The 21,558-nt window shown below is 40.7% G+C and overlaps 1 protein-coding gene across 2 annotated transcripts in view; it reads left to right on the top strand.

Moving 5' to 3' along the window:
- Positions 1–14,538: 14,538 nt before the first annotated feature.
- TMTC2 (transmembrane O-mannosyltransferase targeting cadherins 2) overlaps positions 14,539–21,558 on the top strand; it is a 395,147-nt gene continuing 388,127 nt past the window's right edge. The window contains exon 1 of one of the 2 annotated variants that reach the window (XM_064590832.1): positions 14,539–15,358. In XM_064590832.1, the coding sequence (XP_064446902.1) occupies positions 15,276–15,358 (83 nt within the window). In that variant the 5' untranslated portion in view covers positions 14,539–15,275. The remainder of the gene's footprint in view (positions 15,359–21,558) is intronic. The other variant, XM_045872892.3, reaches the window with a different exon arrangement.

Raw genomic sequence — 21,558 nt, 5'->3', positions numbered from 1 at the left:
ATGTTTTGGAAATCAAGATTTTATACAGGTAACAACAGTGATTTGAATAATTAAATATTAATTATATTCAAAGCACAAAATTTGAATACATTTTCATTGAAAATATGAATTTATGTAAAAAAATAATTTCATTTTCAAACTAAATGATAATTGTTCTAAAATATTCATTCTAAAGAAAAATACAAATTATAATTAGTAAATAAAATAAATCAAAATTATTTAAATAAATCTTATTAAATAAGATTGTTATTATAAATAAAAATCAATTAATAATCCTACCATTCAAGGTCCATGTAGTTGCCAATGTAAAGAATCAGTATCACATTGTATCACCAGATCTACAAATACAAATTTAAAAGAAATAGATTGTTTAATATTCCACAACATTATCTAGCTGACACATGCATCAGTTGAGAATACCACACTAAAGTTGTGAGCATTGACAGAATCATGAATGGGAACATATAAACAAGCAAGGTATACCGGGACCTAAGGAACACAAGATTGAAGGTGGTGAAAAAGTGGTTACTGTGGAACAAAAAATTACCCCAGCTGTTGGACTACTTCATGAGGGGACTCTGTTATGGTCCAACATACAGAGCCCAAAGATGTTTGATAAACTTGGGCTTCATTCCAGTGGGTATGGCTATCTGAGGAGATTCAGTCTGCTTGGTGGGAACACAGCCAAATCAGTCCATAGGTATCAGGCTATACTAGGAGTCAAGAGATGGATGGAACTGGTTTCAAGTGATGTAGAGCAGAACCTCCTCAAGTAGCAGGAAGGTCCAGGTAACAGAGCTCAGGTTCCATTGACAAGCCTGTCAAAATGAGGAGGATGTCAGGGTCGCAGCCAAGTGAGCTTGGGTGCAGGGGAAAGCTTTATATGCACATGGCCTGTGAAATGATGAGAAAAAACCAAAGCAGATGTCTGGATATATACATAGATTCAGCCAACACAACAGGGGTGTGGGGAAAGCACTGATTCAGTAGGCAAATGGTGGGAAACAAACAGGAAGCATGTGGACTCCAGGTCCCTTCCACTCACTGATGGTGCTGATGTATTTTCTGCCATGGTGAGAATAGTTTCTCTTTTGGGTTGAAGTTGAATCTGAATGAAAGGGCATTTGTGATTTGTGATTATAGCTGAGTGGAGCTCATGAAGACATAGGCTGAATGATTTTAAAATAGTGCTATGGCATGGCATATTTTTAAAGTGCATTTATGGGATTGTTGGGGACATTATTTATTATGGTTTTAATTTATAGGCCCAATATATTGGTGAGGTTTAATTTAACTTTAACTATGATGACGTTTGACCTGATATTCATGGGTAAAGTTTGTATTAAAACATTATGCAAGTTGGGGCGCCTGGGTGGCTCAGTTGGTTGGGCGACTGCCTTCGGCTCAGGTCATGATCCTGGAGTCCCAGGATCGAGTCCCGCATCGGGCTCCCTGCTCGGCGGGGAGTCTGCTTCTCCCTCTGACCCTCCCCCCTCTCATGTGCTCTCTCTCTCATTCTCTCTCTCAAATAAATAAATAAAATCTTTAAAAAAAAAACATTATGCAAGTTTTTATTAACTTATTTTAGGTGGATGTAGATATAAAATGAATTTTGGAAAATCTTTATTATACGTCTTAAGACTCTTGATACTGCTATTCCCTATGAGTGAATCTGGGGTCCTGTGATTCTGCAATTACCTTAATATAGACCGTTTTTGTGACAATGCTGAATGGCTGATATTGTGTCCTGCACTTTAGTATCAGGTGTAAAAACAAATCTCTATTAGGAGACAAAGCTGATCCATGGATCAGCTCTGTCCATGAAAGTGCAAATTTCTGAACCCAAGATCTTAGGAGGAAGTTAAGATATATTCTTTCCAGTCCTGAAAATCAATTCTAGATTACTTTTACATTCTAAAGATGGTTTTCAATGCTGCCGGTAATACTGACATTATGTGAGATTTCAAAGAAAAAAGTTTTGGATTTGGAACTTGAGTTTCAAGGGACTGGCAAGGGTAATGCACTTTTTACCTGTTCTTACTAGTTTGTACCTTCCAAAGACTTTGTCTTTATAGGACATGGGAGAAGCATAATCAAGGCGCCAAGTAGCCACTTAGATTTCGGGGCACTACAAGTTAATAATAAGTGGCAATCAATGAATCATAGGAAGTAGAAATCATTTTTATTGGCTCTTTTCCTAAAAAGGCACTATCTTTAATATTTTGGCTTCACTGACAGATCTGAGCGAGGAAATGACCTCCCCTAAGAAAATGCTTTGGTGGGGGGCACCTGGGTGGCTCAGTCATTAAGCGTCTGCCTTCGGCTCAGGTCATGATCCCAGGATCCTGGGATCGAGCCCCACATCGGGCTCCCTGCTCCGCGGGAAGCCTGCTTCTCCCTCTCCCACTCCCGCTGCTTGTGTTCCCTCTCTCACTGTATCTCTCTCTGTCAAATAAATAAAATCTTTAAAAAAAAGAAAAAAGAAAAAAGAAAATGCTTTGGTGGAAAATCTATTTTGTTGATATTCAGGCAAACGCTTTGATTTTAACTATAGTTTCATATTATTTCCTGCTTATATCCATTAGAAAAATAGCCAGCAGATCAATCTACCTCTAAATACATGCTCCTATTTTGCTGAAATTATTTTACCAACAGTCAGCTTATTGAAATAAGTGTCCGTATTATAGAGATACACTGTACTGTGTATTTCAAAAATATAGTTAGTAGGGTAACTTTAAAAAGACACATAAATGAATAATAATTCTTAGTTTGAATGGTATCTGACAATCTGAAATGGCGTAAGAAAGGGTATTCTGCAAGTATTCATTGCCACTACTAATTGATTTCCCAGAATCACTTTAAAAAAAATTATGGTAAAACACATAATATGAAATCTACCCTCTTAACAATTTTTTCAGTGTACAGTATTGTTAACTTTATGTACATTCTTTTTTCTTAAGATTTTATTTATTTGAGAGAGGGAGAGAGAGAGTGTGCACGAGTGGGGGGAGGGGCAGAAGAAGAGGGACAAGCAGGTACCCTGCTGAGCAGGGAGACTGACCCTGGGCTCAATCCCAGGACCCTGGGCTCATGACCTGAGCTGAAGGGAGATGCTTAACTGACTGAGCCAGCCAGGTGCCCCTCTGTGCATATTCTTGTACATCAGATCTCTAGAATTTTTTTAACTTGTAGGACTGAAATTCTATACCCATTGAACAGGAGCTCCCTACCTCCCCTCCTCCAGCCCCTGGCAATCACTCCCAGCATAACTTTTAATGAATAATCCTTTATTTAATATTATATAGTTCTAGAATTCTTTAAGAGTATCTATACATATTATTAAGGAATTTTTGAGTTGCTTTTATTGAATAATTGTTTCCAGAATCTCTGGACGCTTTCCAGGGTTGAATAACCAATTTTTACTTCTTTGTTATCTGGTGTTTCTGTTATAAAACATGATTTTTAAGAGGTATTTTGACTAAGATGAAGAAATAGGAAATGTAATTTGTATATCGTCATGTATACATTGTATTCTTTTATCTCTACATCTGGCCTCAAGGTAAAAGGCTAATTTTTCTCTATCTACAAAATAGTTTTAAAAGGTATTCCTTCATGTCTATCTGTGCAGAGTGGCATCCCCTTGCTTGGCTCTCAATACTAGATTGGGAGATAAAAATTTCCAACAGTGGGAGTTAGTCCGTTCCCTGCCTGAATCTTAGCTTCTTGGTGTTCTTGGCAGGAATTCACTACCTTTAGTATTTCTATCTTTTATATTCCAAATTCTTCATATCCTGCCAAAATTCAGTAGCCCGCTGGACTTTGCCTCCATTTTTATTTATGCAAAACCTAAACATGATTTTGTTTGTATGACCCACGCGTCTATCTCCTTCCCTTCCATTATCTCACAAAAATCTCACCAGAGCAAAAAAAAAAAAAAAAAAAGACATTTTGAAGTCCTTCCAAAAGCTGTTCCTTCATCATTTTACGAAGGGCTTAAAGAAGGAGAGAATCTGAAAGAGTCACTTGATTTTGAAGATGGTTCTCAATATTGTTAGTAAGATGGACACTGTATAAGATTTAACATAAAAGGCTTTAGGAACAACACAGAAATGGTACAGTATCCTGATCATCAGTTACTAGGTTGTGCCATCTGGCACAGGTTACTTAATATTGTTGACCCTTAGTTTTGTCATTTGTGAGAAGATAGTAATAATACTTATTTGGCCAGACTATTGTGAGAATTAAATTATATAGTATATTTAGAATACCTGGCACAGTACCAGTAGGTACATAGTAGGTGCTCAACAAATATAAACCCCTTTTTTTTCTCTGTCCCCACATCAGAAACCCTACTTAATATGGCTGTGGGTAAGAGAGACAGGGAGATGGGAAGGAGATTAGGAAAAACATTGTATTCAAACAAAGCACGGGCATACATGTGGGCAGCCATCCTGCGTGGCTTTTAGTAGTATTACTTGGGCAAAGGATTGGCACCTGAACCCAAAGCCAAGTTAAAGGATGGGTTAGCCAGGAGGGTGCCCAGTACTCTGCTCCATTGGGAATACGAAATCATAACTGAAACAAATTAGAAATATAGTTCATATTTGGCTCTTTTCATAAATGTAAAGACGATTGTTCCCTTGAATTGCAACTCAAAAGTCACTTTGGGTCAGAATCAACCTATCTCCACTGGGTATTTTGGGGGCATATTTCTGTAAGTAGATGGCATGGTGCAGTAACTGGCCAGTCTCAACTGAGACTGAGGTCTGTAGTTGCTGTCAGCTGAAATGTTCAAACTGACTACAGCACATGATATACGCTGTTTGCTGAGAACCAGTGATTTACAACTAAAGTTTAAACATCGTAAGATATTTTCAAAGATGCTGTCTTGTCCTGAAACATCACAAAATAAAACATATGATAGAACAGGAACCATAGAAGAATGGGAAATGTTTTGCTGCATGAATGCATGAAAGGGTGTGGGCGCTGGAGGGGGGAGAGAAGAGAAACTGAAAATACTAGAAAAAACTTGTAAATATATACATTAAAATCACTTATCTTTTATGAATGCTAGTGATTAGTGCTGTCCATATGACAGTACAGATCTGAGCAATAATTCCAGCTTATGTGTTGTGTTACTTCCAATGCGTATAATTTTTTTTTATTTTGAACATAAAGAGAAATACATGTTGAACAGATATTTTAAGGATATTGCTTAGGAGGGGTGACACCTGCATATCTTAATCCTACCCTGCATATTTTACTAACTGATATTTTAGGCCATAAATGTTCACTCTACTTCTCATACAGAGAACTCACTCAAAGATTTTTTAGACTTAAATACGCACACATACACAATCATATACTTACATATAAATATACCTGAGAAATAGATAAATCAAGAAGAGGTGAAAGAAAACAAGACCCAAATTATAGGGGCTTATAATAGCAAGTGGAAATACAATTAAAAAAATACTGTAATTAAACAGAGGTAGGGAACAACTTTGAAAAAGAACACATTTCTAAAAATTACAATACTCAATTTCAAGACTTATAAAGCTTCAGTAATCAAGGCAGTTTGATTATGGCATAAAAATAGACAAAAGGATCGATGGACAGAACATATATCCAGAAATAGACTTACATATATATGTCAATTGATAAAGATGAAAAGACAATTCAGTGGAGAAAATAGACTTTTTTAGCAAATAATGCTGGAACAATTAAATAATCAAAGATGAGAGAGAGAGAGAACTTTAAGCAATACTTCACTCATAAATGAAAACTAAGTCATAATGGTTATAGATCTAACTCTAAAACCCAAAACTATAATACTTCTAGGGACAAGCAGGAGAAAGTCTTTGTAACCTTGGTTTAGCAAACATTTCTTAGATACAACATCAAAAACATGATAAAAAAAATATCAACTTTACTCAAAGTTAAAAATGTCTACTCTTTGAAAGACATGATTAAGAGAAAGAAAAGACAAGCCAAAGGTTGAAAGAAAATGTTTGCAAATTATATATCTAATAAAAGACTTGTAATTCAAAAGCAACTCTCAAAATTTAATAATAAGAAGACAATTCAATTTTTTAAATGGGCAAAAAAAAAAGTCAGATTTGAAGCATGGTAGGACTCTAAGTGCTGTTGCTAATTTGCAAATGGAGGGGAACTTGTGAAAGGAAGCCGGGCAGCCTCTAAAATCTGAGGCAAGGAGGGGCACCTGGGTGGCTCAGATGGTTGGGCGTCTGCCTTCGGCTCTGGTCATGGTCCCAGGGTCCTGGGATGGAGCCCCATATTGGGCTCCTGGCTCAGCGGGGAGCCTGCTTCTCCCTCTCCCTCTGCCTTTCCCCCCTGCTCACGCTCTCTCTCTGTGTCTCAAATGAATGAATAAAATCTTTGGAAAAAATAAATAAATAAATAAAATCTGAGGCAAGGAAATATGGAGCTCAAGTCCTACAATGGCAAAGAACTAAGTTCTGCCAACACCTGAAAGAGTTGGGAAGTGGATTCTTCTCCAGAGCCTCCAGATAAGAGCCCAGCTGTTCTATCCCTTCATATCCATTAAGTGAGACCTTGAGCTGAGAAACACAGTTGAGGCATGCTGGACTTGTCACTGCAGAACTGAGAGCTCATAATTTTGCTTTAGGAAGCCAATAATCAGGGACACCTGGGTGGCTCAGCTGGTTAAGCGTCTGCCTTTCGCTCAGGTCATGATCCCAGTGTCCTGGGATTGAGTCCCGAGTTGGGCTCCTTGCTTGGTGGGGAGCCTGCTTCTCCCTCTGCCTGCCACTCCCCCTGCTTGTGCTCTCTCTCTGGCGTATAAATAAATAAAATCTTAAAAAAAAAAAAGAAGAAGCCAACAATCACAACAACAAAAGACTTGGGCAAATGATTTGAACAGACTTGTCACCAAAGATGTGTGAGTTGAAAATAAGCACATGGAAAGATGCTCAACATCGTTAGTATTAGGGGAAGGACAAAACTAAAATGTGATATCACTCCACCCCTGGTAGGAGGTCTAAAATTAAAAAGACTGACTCTATCAAGTGTTGGCAAGAATGTGGAGTAAGTGGAACTGTCACAAGATGATTGTGGGAATGTAAAGGTGGTCTAACCACTTTGGAAAACAGCTTGACAGTTTCTTAAAATAGCAAACACAATGGGACTGAATGACTCAGCCATCCCACTCCTAGGTATTTACCCAAGAGAGATGAAAGCATGTGTCCATGCAGAGACTTCTCATGAATGTTCACAGCAGCTTTGTTTGCAGTAGCCAGAAACTGGAAAGAATTCAAATCCTCATCAACAGATACATGGATAAAAAAAATTGCGGTACAGCCATACAAATAGGATATTACTCAGAGATAAAAATAAATGAACTATTAATACACACAAAAACATTGAAGAATCTCAAAATAATGATGCTGAGTGAAAGAAGTCCCCCTCATCAAAAGAAGTACACAGCGTTATTTCCATTTATATGAAATTCTAGGAAATGCAAATTCATCTATAGTGACAGAAAGCAGATCCGTGTTTGCCTGTATCTCATGTTTGCAATATAAATTACAGGAGACACTTGGCCAAAAATCAGCTTGGAGTTGCTGAATCTAATGTCTTCATCATTTGTCCACTTCAATTGGGGACTGACTTTCAAATTGACTGCCAAGAAAATGAATGTCTTAGCTTCAAATCTACCATTGCAGACAACCTGTTTTCTTAATAGTTCGTCTATCTGCAGATCCTCACATATGTGAGGGTGACTTTGTTTTGTGCATTAAGATTTAAATGTTTTCCTGAAATGAATGTAACGTTATGTGTCACTTATACTCTAATTTAAAATAAGATTTAAATGCTTTCATTGAAGCAAAATATGCAAAAATAAAAGAATAAACTCAAAAGGACAAAAAAAGAAAGAAAGAAAGAGCATTTAGAAAAAAGTATAGGGTGATGGAAGTCTATATGCAAGGCTATAAATATATCATTCATTTATAGTTATTAAATAATAGTATTACAAATTATAAGATATTTATTCATTGAAGTGGGCAACTTAATTAAATCTATTGCAAAGTTTTAAATACATTGATTTCCTGTCATTTATCATTGGATTAATAAACCAAGTTCCAAATAGACGTTCTAGTCATTTGATAGCAATAACAAATGGATTAAAAATGCTTTATGAGGTGCAAATTTCTAGTGGGGTTTTTAACATAATAATATTAAGTCAATTATAAATGCTGTATTTGGTTTTCCAAATTGTGATTTGCACTAATACTTGCATTACTTTGCTGGAGTTTGGGTTACATTACTTATCTCAGCTGTTTTTATAATACATGATGTGGATTATGTTAGAAAAAATGTCTATACATGATTTGAATACATCTTTTTTAAAAAAGATTTATTTATTTATTTTAGAGAGAGAGAGAGCATGCATGTCTGTGCGCAGGGAGGGGCAGAGGGAGAGGCGAAAGAAGCAGGCTCCCTGCTGAGCGCAGAGCCCAACGTGGGGCTTGATCCCAGGAACCCCAGACCGCAACCAGAGCCAAAACTAAGAACTGCAAGCTCAACCCTCGGAGCCACCCAGATGCCTTTGAGTACATCTATCTATATATATTTTTTTAAGATTTTTAAAAAAATCTTAACCTGTTTTAACCTTTAAATCTTTAACCTGGGACTCCAGGATCATGACCTGAGCCGAAGGCAGTTGCTTAACCGACTGAGCCACCCAGGCGCCCCTATTTTTAAAAAAAATATATGTGGTGGAGCGCCTGGGTGGCTCAGTCAGTTAAACGTCTGTCTTCAGCTCAGGTCATGATCTCGAGGTGCTGGGATCGAGCCCCACCTCAGGCTCCCTGCTCAGCGGGGAGTCTGCTTCTCCCTCTCCCTCTGCTCCTCCCCGCCCCCCTCCCTGCTGGTGTTCTCTGCTCTGTCTCTCAAATAAATAAATAAAATCTTTAAAAAAATATATGTGGAGTGTGTATTTTATAGGGAAGGGTTTCTATTATATAGTCTGTGTAGTCTTTGCAGGTTTTGATACCAGATTTTGGGGAAAAAATCAGGTAAAATTGGTTGATAAGGGAAGATCTTAAGTATTTTATCCCTACTCATCTGAGTTTAGTCAAAGCATCTTGGCAATAGCCAGGAATTCCTTCTCCTCAAGTAGATCCTAATGGTGATGTGGTGTTTCGAACGGGAGAAGGAACAACATTGGACTGAATGGTGATTAAGGCATAGACTTTTGGAGTTAAAAGACATACGTTCACGGGGCGCCTGGGTGGCTCAGTTGTTAAGCGTCTGCCTTCGGCTCAGGTCATGATCCTGGGGTCTTGGAATCGAGCCCCGCGTCGGGCTCCCTGCTCAGCAGGAAGCCTGCTTCTCCCTCTCCCACTCCCCCTGCTTGTGTTCCCTCTCTCGCTGTGTCTCTCTCTGTCAAATAAATAAATAAAATTAAAAAAAAAAAAGAAAAAAAGACATACATTCAAATGTCAGCTCCACCACTAGAGGCTCCAGATGATGAACAATTTACTAAACCTCTCCACGCCTCTACATCCTTACCTGTTAAGACAGGGACAGTAATGGTACCTACCTCCCAGGTCGGTTGTGAGGATTACATAAGATCTTAAACATAACATGCTCAGTGAAATGCCTAATGCCTAAAAAGAGTTCGATGGCTGGTGGCTATTTTATAAATAAAGGCAAGCCACGTACGGGTATCTCCAGTCCAGCACAAGAGGTTCAGAACTACAGCTGTTACCGGTGGGAAGAATAGACAATGGCTTTGATAAGTACGGTCTTGTAAGTAGCCCCTAGCCAATGTCCCCCTGTACATTTAAATTAATTTAAAATTCAGTTCCTCAGTTACACTGGCCACATTTTAAGTGCTTACTAGCCACATGGAGCTGATGGCTACTACACTGGACATTACAGATATAAAGCCACCTTTGCAGAAAGCTCTAGAGGACAAGGCTGGATTAAAGGGTCTGTGTTGGGCTGAGTACCAGGGCAACATTCCTGAGTAACTGGTTTACCGAATGTCCACATCAAAACTAATCTTCTCTCTCCTCTTTGAGTTATCTTTTATTTTACAGAATCTGAGGCTTATCAAAACTCTGTTATCCAAGAGTCTGTGCAATTTTTCAAGCTGTTAGAATATTTTTGATCACGCTTTATACCAGTGCATGTGAATGCACTGAGAGAGATTCTATGATGGAGGCTGTCCTTGCTTTTCTTGATCGAGTTTCTGAATTCTATCATTAGCCTGAACATCTCTGCAATTACCCATATCTGGTTATTAACATGTTATTTCTACACTCCTCCCCCCTCTTCCTCCCTCCCCCTCCTCCCCTACCCCCACTGAATTGCAAGCTGGGAGCTTGTGAGATTTTTAAAGTGATCATTATTTTAGTAGCAGCTGGTTCTTAACAGCCCTGGGTTTGTGACAGAGGTGACAGGATCTGTTTCTGTGGCTGTACTGTCCTAATTATATTCCTAATGGGTCACAAGTTTGGGGACAAAGCGATGTTACATATTGCAGGGCAGCATTTTATGGTATGCTGGGAACATCTAAATGTAACATGTGTAGCCAATGCATTTACTGTCATTAGTTAACCAAGCAGCGCGTGTGCCTCTTTCAGCTCCCTGACCCACATTTCATCCACGCTCTGCTGTTTTTCTCCTGCAGGGTTATTTCCTGAGTAAAGCCGAGAGCTTATGAGTCCCCCAGCAGAGAGCTCTGTTCTGACCTCCCTAAACAGGCAGCTTCACCTGCTGGGCTAGTGTTTTTCTGCTTCCTGGTCAATCTGTTAAGATTTTAGCAGGAGATTCTTGGATACCTTTCTCACAAAACATATGGGAGATTGTAATTACTTTGGCCTGGTACAATTTTAGAATTGCGAGAGCAAGGAAGAGGTGCAAATCTTCTGTTCATAAATAACCAAATCTGTGGGCACTTTAAAAGGCATTCTGTGCAGCAGGAGAATTTATGTGCCACATTTCACCCTTGGCACACTTTCCAAATGAATTGTTCAAAGAGAAGTTATATTAGGACAAATAGAAATGAAGACTAAGACCAGATGTGGATTTTTAGTTAATATTTATGCAACACCCAAAGGGAAGATGGTATTGCACAATAAACTAAAAATGTCTTAGGCAAATAAGGAAATCTTTACCCCGAGGACCTGGCACTGCAAAGGTATGAATTATACAACAAAGGCCTGGGAATGCAGAACAAATGCAGGGTAGGTTGGGGCGACTATAAAAAAGAATTCATTGAGGAAGTGGTGAGGTAGCAGATGTGTGGAACCTACTTTGGGAAAATAAGGGCTTAGCACTTTTTTGGCCAGTCTTGTGTCTAAGGTAGAAAAGTCAAGCCAACCAGCCTAATTTCCTTCATCTGTGGAGAGAGCAGCAGTAGCTTTAAATAGAATATATATATTCAGAACGGAGGTAGCAATCTCACAATGGGTGAGTACACCTTAATAAGCTAAAAAGCGATGTCCCCAGATTTGATATGATCTCCAAGGATAGTGATGACATCTTTTAACCGATTCCGCTCTCCCCCATTGACGTTCAAGGAAGGGGGAACACTCAGACATTGGCTGCTTCTCAGGCCTTGGAGAGTAGTCTGAAAGCAACCAAGGTTTAATGCATTGGAAGAATATTGAGACCCACATTAAATTAAAAGAGGAAAATTTGTTAAAAGCAACACAGCTGGTTTTTCAGCCTTCCGTTCATCAGGGAGAGCAAAATGTACATTTCTCACCATCTCCCAAGCTCCCAATCCCCAGGAGTTGGGGGTAGGGAGAGGAGAAAAGGAGGAGGTGGAGGGGAAGTGTAGAAAATATTTATTTAAAACTATTGGAGCCTTGAAGGGAAGACAGCTCTGGAAATGCTTACAAGCTTTTAGCATGCTGAACCCAAACCTCTCTACTACTTTCATGCTTCTGAGTCCTCTTAATTATTGAAGAGAGCTGTCTGTGTGTGACTTACCACAGGTTTTCCTGCAGAGCTGATGCATCCTTAAGAATTTTTAACCTACTTCGTCCCCCTCTCCTGTGTTAATTCTTCACTGTTTGACATGGACAACAAATCAGCTTATCTTATTCTCTCATGATGAAAATTTGTGGATTTTCAGCTGCTATAGAGTTTCTGCTAAGCACATTTATTTGTTCATTTCTCATCAACATTTTGTGTTGTTTTTAGTTTCTTCTACCTGTCCAGATGTTACAGGCTCTGGGCATTATGTGGAAAACCAGGTTGATAAGTTTCCTGCCCTCTTGGAGCTGTCGTTCTATTGGGGATTCCAGGTACAATGCATGCTATGAAGAAAATCACCAGGATGATGAGACAAAGATTGCTGAGAGTGAGGCTACTTAATAGTGTGGGCTGGGAAAGCCTTTCAGGTGCGAGCATTTGAACTAAGACCAGAATGCTGAGAAGGAGCTAGAGAGGGTCTGAGAAGGCATCCCATGAGGTAAGAGGAGAAAGTGGTAAGTATCAGAGGAGAAGGATGTCTGTGTTGCTGATGCAATGTCAGGGGAGAGAAGGATCAGGGCCAGATGAGGGCCTGGCTGGCCATGGCAAGAATCACAGTTTTATTTGATGTGCATCAGGAAATCATTGAACATTTTAAAGTAGAGAGATTGTAGGTTTTCAAAAGAATCTTCTAATACCTGAAGTTAAGACTGTGGGGGAGTGGGGAATTGCAGGAGTAGCAATAAGACCACTTAGAAAGGTACTGCATTGGTCCATCCAGGAAGTGAAGGCATTTTGGACTAGCATTGGAGTAGGGTGGATGTCATGGTCTGCACTTTGGAGGTATAGATCTAGGTTTTAGTTAACAGCTAAAAGGAAAAGAGAAAGTTGGAGGGAGTAATAATAATAACAATACTTATATTGCTTCTAGGTGTTTCACACCTTAATTACTTTAATCTTAATAATAGTACCCATAAATAGGTATTATTTTCATCACTGCTTCATAATGGTGAGAAAAAAAGGGGCACAAGGAAGTTAAGTGACTGGCCAAAGGCTTCTCAGGTAATAATAGCACAGTGCGGACTCCAACTCCTGGGTGCTCTTCAGCCAGTGAACTAGGATCCAGTATTAACATGTAAATGCAGTGGAGGGATACAGATACAGAGGAACTTTATGGGTCAACTACCAGGATTTTTTAAACTTTTCAACAATAAGCAGAGGTTAAAAAAAAAAGGTAAAAGATCAGTCTCTGCCTTTAAAGATACAACTCTCTTTTATGTATGCTTCTGTATCTCAGGGAACAAAAATGGGTCCGTCGTGCATGGCATAATAGCTATAATAAATATTCATCACTTCATCTGTGTCTACACAGATTTTTTTGTGAAATCAGGAAAAGATGGAGCTGTGTTTCGCTGACACCCAAACCACAGTATTTACTTTTCAGGCAGCTGCCTGACATCCAGGGGATTCGATTTCTCGCCTGAGTCCTGGAAAGCTCGCTAGTTAGGTGCTTCCCTTCGAGGGCGGAGGGGAGGGGGGGCGGGGTGAGTCAGCCCTTTACAGGTCTGTTTTCCAAGCATTGTGTTGCCGTGCAGCAGGGGGCGCTGTAGTAGTGCTCATCGTGGTCCGACGGAGCCCATCGCGCAGCTAGAAGGCGGCCAAGCCAGGAGGAGGTGTGGCAGGCGGCCCACGGTCCTCTTTGGTCTCGCAACTTTAGTACCCAGAGCTCGTCTACACAGGCCATTCTTCTACCATAATTTATCAGGTTGGACGCCTTCCATCCAGTCCTGCATCCGGGCGGAAAGGAAAGGGCATTAGCTTCCCGCCTTCCTAGGTTTTGAGAATAGCGGTGCACGGGGCTGCAGAGGCGTCTCTTCCCTAATGTTTCCAGAGTCAGCCTGAAAGTCCCCCGAAACCACGAAAGGCCCCCGCAGCTGCGGCGTGTGTGTATGTGTTTCTTTCCTCTTTTGGGGTCCTTTCTTTTTAACCTGACTGCGGGAACATTTTCCTCCCCATACATCTTTCTATTGACATTTGGGACAAAGGTAGGCTCGGAGCTGAAATCTCTCCCTCCTGAGATGCCCCTCAAGCTCTCCAATACCCCCTCCCTTTTCGGCTCACGCACTGTGAGCGTGTATGAGAGGTCGCGTAAATGTGGCAAGCGAGGCTGCAGCCCTCGCCAAACCTGGTCTTCCTCTCCCGGTCCCCAGAAGTCCCTCCAGCTGACCGGACTTACGCCTGGCAGCGCTTGGCACACACAGCGCAGGGGCTGAGATCCAGTCGGTGCCAGGCGCCGCCAGGCAGCAGCGGCGCGAGCGACCGTGTCCTCCTTGGTGTCGATTCTCGTCCAGCTCCCCCTCCCAAGGCGCACTCCAGCTACCCCTTTGGGCTGTCTTCCAGCAGTCGCCCTTGGATCCCGAGGGCTTTCCAGAGTGAAATCGAAGGTAAAAGAAACAAGAGGAGGGCGGGAGGTGGGTAGGAGGAGCCTCGGGCCGCGGGGAGGTGGGAGGAGCCTCCAGCCAGGGGGTAGTGTGGGCGGAGCCTTAGGGGGAGGATCGGGGTGGAGAAAGGGGCCGGGCAAAGCCGGGATGGAGGGTTGGCCACGCAGGCGCGGGGGGCCGCGCCGAGAACCCCACGCGGGAGCTCCTGGAGTCTCCAGCCACCGCTCCTCACTTCACTGGAGAAGGGGCTGGGGCGGAGAGGGAGCTAATAAAGAGTGAATGAGCGGCCGCCGCTGTGGCGGCCGGAGTCAGCCCGAGCAGCACCGGAGCCGTGCGCCCGGGAGGCGGCGAGGGGAGGTGGTTCGCCTGGTCCCTCCCACCCGCCCCTCTTTCTCTCTCTTCCTCCAGCTGGTCCCAGAACCCTGCTGGGTCCGGTCCCTCTGCCCCCATCCCGCATTCTTCCACCTCCTCCGAGTCCCACTCCTCACCTAGGGCGCCCCGAACTGCCATGGGTTAGGGTGGGGGCCGCGAGCCGCGCGAAGGACCAGCCCTGTGCATCCGCCGGGGGGCGCGGAGCCCGAAAGCCGCCAGCCGCTCGCGGGCGCCGGGCATGGGGAGTGTGGTGTGAGCCCGCACCCGGAGAAGACGCAGCGGCTGCGGAGACGGGCGCGAGGAGGAGGAGGAGGAGAGCGGTGGATTGCAAGGACCCGAGGGAGGAAGGGAGGGACAAGAGGGTGGGGAGCTAGGAAAAAGTGAAGCTGGGAGGAGAAGGCGGCGGAAGGTGGGGATTGATGCTTCTGTTTTTTGTTGCCGCTGCTGCCCTTGCGTTGGGAGCCGAGCCGGAGGGAAGGCGGTGGAGAGATGATTGCAGAGTTGGTGAGCAGCGCTCTGGGGCTCGCCTTGTATCTCAACACCTTGAGTGCGGATTTCTGCTATGATGACAGGTAAGGGGTCGGCGGGCTGCGTGGGGACTCCGCGGTGGCTCAGAAGCTTCCCGCTTTAAGGCTCAAGTGCGTCTTGGAGGAAATGGTCCGGCACCTGAATTGAAGGTTTAGGAGACGCGTAAACAACACCCGGAGCAAACACCGGGGAAGCGAGCGCGCTGGGCGGTCTGAAGGAGTTTGGGTTCCTAGTTTGCAGCAGGTTCTTTCTCTTGCTTATTGGCTGTTGGCGAACGCTTAAGTTTCTTATCGGAAATCGCAGCAATTTGGGGAACTGTTAATGATCGTATTAAAAAAAAAGTCTTAGGTATTTGTTGGTGCACATTGAGCGATTTTACGTCTGGGCTGGAAGGAAGCCGCTCCTCGCCTCTTAATAGATCTTCCCTGTAGCGTTTCCTTTTATTGATGGGACGCTTTATTTCCCGAGGAAAAAACACACCTTTGGCAGTTACCAAAATAGTGGAAGGAGAGAGTCGTACTCTGCTTCAACTTTACCGTTTGACGTGTATGGTACTTTACTTTGAGCCAAGATAATGCTGCTGATGCCTTTCCGGCTCCCCCCGCCTCGCTCACCAATCGATGGAGTAGCACTTTATAGAAGCCTGGGCTTTCATTTCTGTTTGGGAGTTTTACATTAGACGTTAGCGATTCTTTTGTGCTAATTGGGGAAGAAGACGCCCCTAGAGACTGAAGTTGTCTTCTGCATTTGGGCTAGTTTGGGTGGCTAATGAGACCTGAACTGTGTTGTCAAAGAAACTGCATCGATTTCTGGAAAATGTCACAGTTGTGCTCGTGTCTCTATTTTTAAAATGTTGTTAGTGTTTAGAAACTGATGAAAAGCTCCAATAGCCATTAGGGAAAATTCCAATTTGTGCCTTTCTGGTGACTTAATCTGATTACAATTAAAACAGATGCATAATTAAAATATATTAGGGAGAACAGCACGCCTGGCCAAACTTATTAACCATCCTGGGGTGTTTCATGCTCCATTGAAATGAAACCATCCAAAAAGTGAGCACAGATTTACTTTGACAGCTTTTCAGCAGCCTCTCTGGGCTATGGAAAGTGAATGGATCCCCAGGGTCAGGGCAAGGCAGAGAGTGAACTTAAGCAAAGTGGTTGATAGGGGAGGTGAAGGCAGAATCTTCTCTGGGTGGTAATTAGCCATATTCTGTATTCTCTGGTGTGTCCACTCTCTGGCTAAAAGCATGTTCATGGATATATGCTTGAAATCTGTGAATCTTTGTTTACACCCACATGTCTGTTATGAAATCCCCTGATAATAGGTGCAATGAAATAAAGCAAACTCTTCTTAATGCATTTATGTAGTGTCTGTCAGAGATTGGTTGTTAAGGAAGCCACCATTAGACATAAACGTTTCCTCAACTTTTAAGCAGTGTATAGATTTTAGCAATTATGATACATGCTCTGAGAAATAAATGGTCTTTGTGTAAGAGTGAGGTGAGCTGCTCTGTTCCTTTCACTTTTGTGTTACTGTGCACCTGCTATTTCTAGGGCATGCGAAGAAAAAAAGCTCTTCCTTCCAAAGATGGGTGACTTTTCACTAAAATGAGCTCAGGGATGATCTGGGCAGTTTTTGGTTCCGTTGGGGACAGTTTGAGAAGTAATCATTTAAACTAAGAATAAAGAGTTTGGAAAAAAGGCAACTTACTGTAGTACAGTAAGTACTGTAGAACACTGTGATAAATCAAGCATTCCCAACGTATGCTATCCTTTATTGCTGTTCAGTTCTTTAAAAAGTACATATCAGAAGAAAGTATTCTGTAAAAGATGAAGGCTTGAACTAAACGAAATTCGCATATACATTTTTCTGTAGATTTAATGCTTATTATGTGTTCTTTAATCCTCAGTCAGTAGTGTTAGGACTTTGTAACTTGGGGAGAATAGTGTCAGTGAGATGATAAATTAGTTGTACTTTGATGGTGGGCAATTGTAAGTTCTTTACATGTTATAGGTTGCGTTGCAATGTCAAAATTCCTGACTTCTATTTAGCTATGTAGATCAACGTCAATGAGTTGTCCATATCATCTAATTGGTAGCTTGCTCAATATATGATATATTACTGTTATGATGTTGAGAGCCTGTAAATATAAATTACACTTTGCTACAACTTGGAAATGTATGTTAGTCTAATTTTCTTAGTAGCAGAACTGCATATGCAGTCCTATACTCTTAAGAGTGTGAAGTCTTAACAGAATCAAACTTGGTTTTTATGTATCCTAGAAATTCTGAAATACCTATTAATAAGAGCGTGGAACTTGCTGGATGTCTGCATAGCATGCACAGGTGATTCAGTGCCAAGGTACTCTGTAAAATGTGGCTTTTCGGATATACTTTTTATCTACTTCCTCTAACTCACTGGTATGTGGAGCTGGAAGAGAGCTGGGGAGTCAAGTGGAAACTGGAGGATGATGATAATGTGTTTACTTCCACTGCTCCATTTCAGACTACAAAGACTCAAATTTAAAACGTTGTGTAAACTGCATCTGTGGATTCCACTGCGCTCCCCCCACCCCCCACCCCAGGAACTTTGTGAAATAGAGTTCTAGAAGGAGAGAGGCCAGTGCTGGGAGCAGCTCACAAGGAAGGAGATGGCTCTTACGCTTGACTTATTTAACTAAATCAAGACTCTGCATTTTAGCTGAAGAATCTGGCATTTGCTGTAGGAGGGCTTTATATTGCTTCAGCTTAAACATCATTGCTGTGGTACTTCTCAAAGTTATCATTTCTTTTAAATATAGTGATCAAGTTTACTTTGTAAACTATATATATAATTTCTTTCACTGTTTGATGTAGCTTGGTTGAGATTAAGCGGTAATCTGAAACATTTTCATAGCAAAATCAATTTCCCTATGGTAAAACTTAATATTTTACAAGTGTTTTTATGCTAAACTTAAGAATATGGCTAGGATGTGATGAAGAGTAGAATTCATCATATCTGATGAAAAAGCATAAATAGTTTCAGCTTCATCCCCCCCTTCATCCCCTTGCCTTCAGTCTAGTCATGATTGTATTGAATCTTAAATTGTGGTTAGAGTACAACTGGAATGATAAATATACAGTCTTTGCCAAATTTTAAGTCATGATGAATGTGACTTCTTGAAGGACCCTCTCATTTTCTGGAGAAATTTGGTGTTTAGGTCAATGGAAAAAACTTGCTGATCCAAGTTCTCTGCTCTCATATATTTATCGAGGATAACATTGCATCATTTTCACTATATCCACTTTAAAAATACTATTATAAGTTTTGCATAGAGATAACACTAAAAGAGGAGTCCATTTACTTCAGAGCCGCAGAAGGATGCCATCTCTGTTGTTTTGCAGTCTGATTTCATTTTGCACATATCACCTAATTGATGGCAAGCCTTTTATGATGTATAATAAGTAAATAAGAAGATAATACACCTAATACATATTTTTATTCTTGGGTGAATAAAATCATGCATTCTTAAAAAAAGGTAATTTGAGTTTTTGGAAGTGGGAAGTGGGTTTGTGGCTGCTTTGAAAGTTATTTTCCATATTGCCCATTTTACATTTGTTCAACCCAACCTTGATCATTAACATGACCTTTGGGTTTCTTAGCTATCTCATTGTGCAACAATTGTGTGAAATTTGGAGGAACAACTCCACAGCCGAAATTTCTATTTTTGAATCAAAACTACTCCAAACTCTTAATAGCACATTCCTAATTTATTCATTTGGATGTAAATATAAATCTGTTTTTATAGAGACACAACTTAAAGTCATAAAGATTTTGATTCACAGCATTTAAAATGAAAGAATGGAGGATTTAAGGCATGATAACTTCTTTTTTTAAAAACCATTTTTTCCTAAAGATAGTCAACTATTCCTTCTACTTGGCCTTTTAAAGTTATTATCCGTTTGGGTTTTGACCTGGTATGATAAGAATCCCTTATGAAATGAGCAATCACTCTGTTAAGTTCCCTCTAAAAAATTCTCTCTAATAGACTTGCAGTGGGCCAATCTGGGATTGTTATCTTAAAATTCTAGTATGTTCAACCATTGAAGTCATGCTTGGTATTTAGTAAAATCATGTTTAGGAAGAGTTACTTTAAGATCAAAATATATAAGGAAGGATTTTGCTTTGTATCAAAGGTTGTCTCCTCAGGTCTTTATTGGAAGAAGTTAGTGGGCACAAGGGTGCTATTTTACTGATTCCCTTCTGAGTTTATGATACACTGAAAAATATGCAAGTGGTTATAGTTTATAGTTTATGAAATATTTTAATACGATATTTTACTTTCTAGCTAAGTTTAGTCAAATCTATGCAGAACAGGTTCATTTTGCTGCTTGAACAAGTACATCTCTTCATAGTAAATTAAGATTAAGTGAAGCCAGTATGGACCACTTTGACTTACTTTCAGTGAGCCTGTCACATGGGGTTTATCCTAGCAAATGACCCAAATACAAGCACTGAATGGACATGTATAAATGCCATAGGGAAAATTACGGCTTCTAACATGAGTTAGGAGCACAGCTTGTCTTCTGAATCCCTCTGTTGCTGTTCTGTACACTAAAAGCACTTATTTAAAATGCCCATGATGTTACAGCTATTTATCATAGGCAAAGGGTACATTTCCTCTGGAGCAGCCACCTTCATAATATGAGGAAAGGACAGAGTTTACCCTTGTCACTCTGAAAAATGACAAACCTTATAACACTATTATTTTCACTTAATATGCTTTTAATACAGTAAAGTTTACCTTTTAAATTTTTTGGTTTTCTCTTGTAAGCTAAATATTATGTCAGCTTTGGGTCCCCACTTTAATGGCTTCACAGAAGTGACACGTGTGGCAGCCTTGATGGAAAGGACAAATGGGTTGTTGCATGTTAAGACCCCTCCTCTATGAGTAGCTGTCCTCATTTAGAGCCTGGTTGAAAAAAAAGGGGAGAGGCATATCACCAGAAACTGTGTGCTTTCTATTTTTCGTAGGATGAAGAAGGCATAATATACTGAATAATTACAGGTGTAATTGTGCACAATGCTAGATGGCTTCTTTGAAGATTTGATTTGTATGTACTTTTGAGGAATAAATGACTCCAATAATTCACTAATTATGAATACTCCGAAACACAAACGTCTTGTATATATGGTGCATAATACAAACAGCAGCTGTTCACCCTTGTCAACAAAGCATCCCTACCTGTCTGTCCTTGTCCTACCTGTACTGTAGCTGGTGTCGTAAAGTATTTGAATCTGGGAGTCTGATGGTAGACTTGTAAAAATGCTGATAGATTGTCATTTAGCAGAATTTCACTTGCAGTTAGTCATGTTTATTTTGATTGATACTCATATTTTAAAACTTAGATTGGGACTCTTTTGGCTTCTTTCCCAGAACAGCAGTGCTGAGGATCTATGGTAGGTCGTTTGAACTGGCCTTGTTATTGGTCTGGTGCTCACCGGCACTGTGTTCATACACGTAGAAGCTTTGGAATACCTGTCCCCAATTGTGTCCTTCCTGTTTGTCCAGATCAGTTGTTTTCCTTGGAGGAAAACAGTGGTTGAACACTTTGAGTTAACTAGATTTGCCTTGACTGGTCATAGGGATCGAAGACTTTTGCCTCAGAGATTTTTTTTTTTTTTTTTTTTTTGGCTGTATTTTCTAGGCAGATAATTCTATCAAGATGCAGCTCTATCAAATTTTTATTGATCTCTTTTCCTCCTCTGACAGTTTAACTTTTCAATCATATTTGTCAGTTTCTCTGGTACTCAAGATTTCCTAGAATCAAAGGTATAAATGTTCATTTCAGCCTTTTAGAAACTTTTGGGGATTACAGTTTGGGGCTCAATTATAACCTTTTTTTTTCTTTCTTACAGCTAAATAGGAAAGAATCGAGTAAGCCTACCCACTCAGGAAAATTTTGAAGAAGGCAGCAACACTGAAATGATTTGTTTTCAAGATGCTAACATGAAAAGTTGCTTTCCTGTTTTTAGAGTAATTTATTTTCTTTGAGGGCATTTCTTAAGGTGCAGTTAATTTGAACAACTAGAAATGATTGTTTTAAAGATGAGATGGGCAGAGAGATCTTTATTTGCTCAGGTCTAAAAAATTAATATGGAAATGAGATTAGAACTGAACATTCTAACTTCACCTTTAGATTCCATTTTATTGTGGGATTAAATGAAATTCCTAAAGGTATACACATGCCACGTTGCTTGA

The sequence above is a fragment of the Mirounga angustirostris genome, unplaced genomic scaffold (genome assembly GCF_029215605.1).
Source record: "Mirounga angustirostris isolate CCGP_5_RB_7025 unplaced genomic scaffold, mMirAng1.0.hap1 SCAF_5, whole genome shotgun sequence".
NCBI classification, from domain to species: Eukaryota; Metazoa; Chordata; class Mammalia; order Carnivora; family Phocidae; genus Mirounga; species Mirounga angustirostris.
This window is presented reverse-complemented; position numbering and strand designations above follow the sequence as displayed.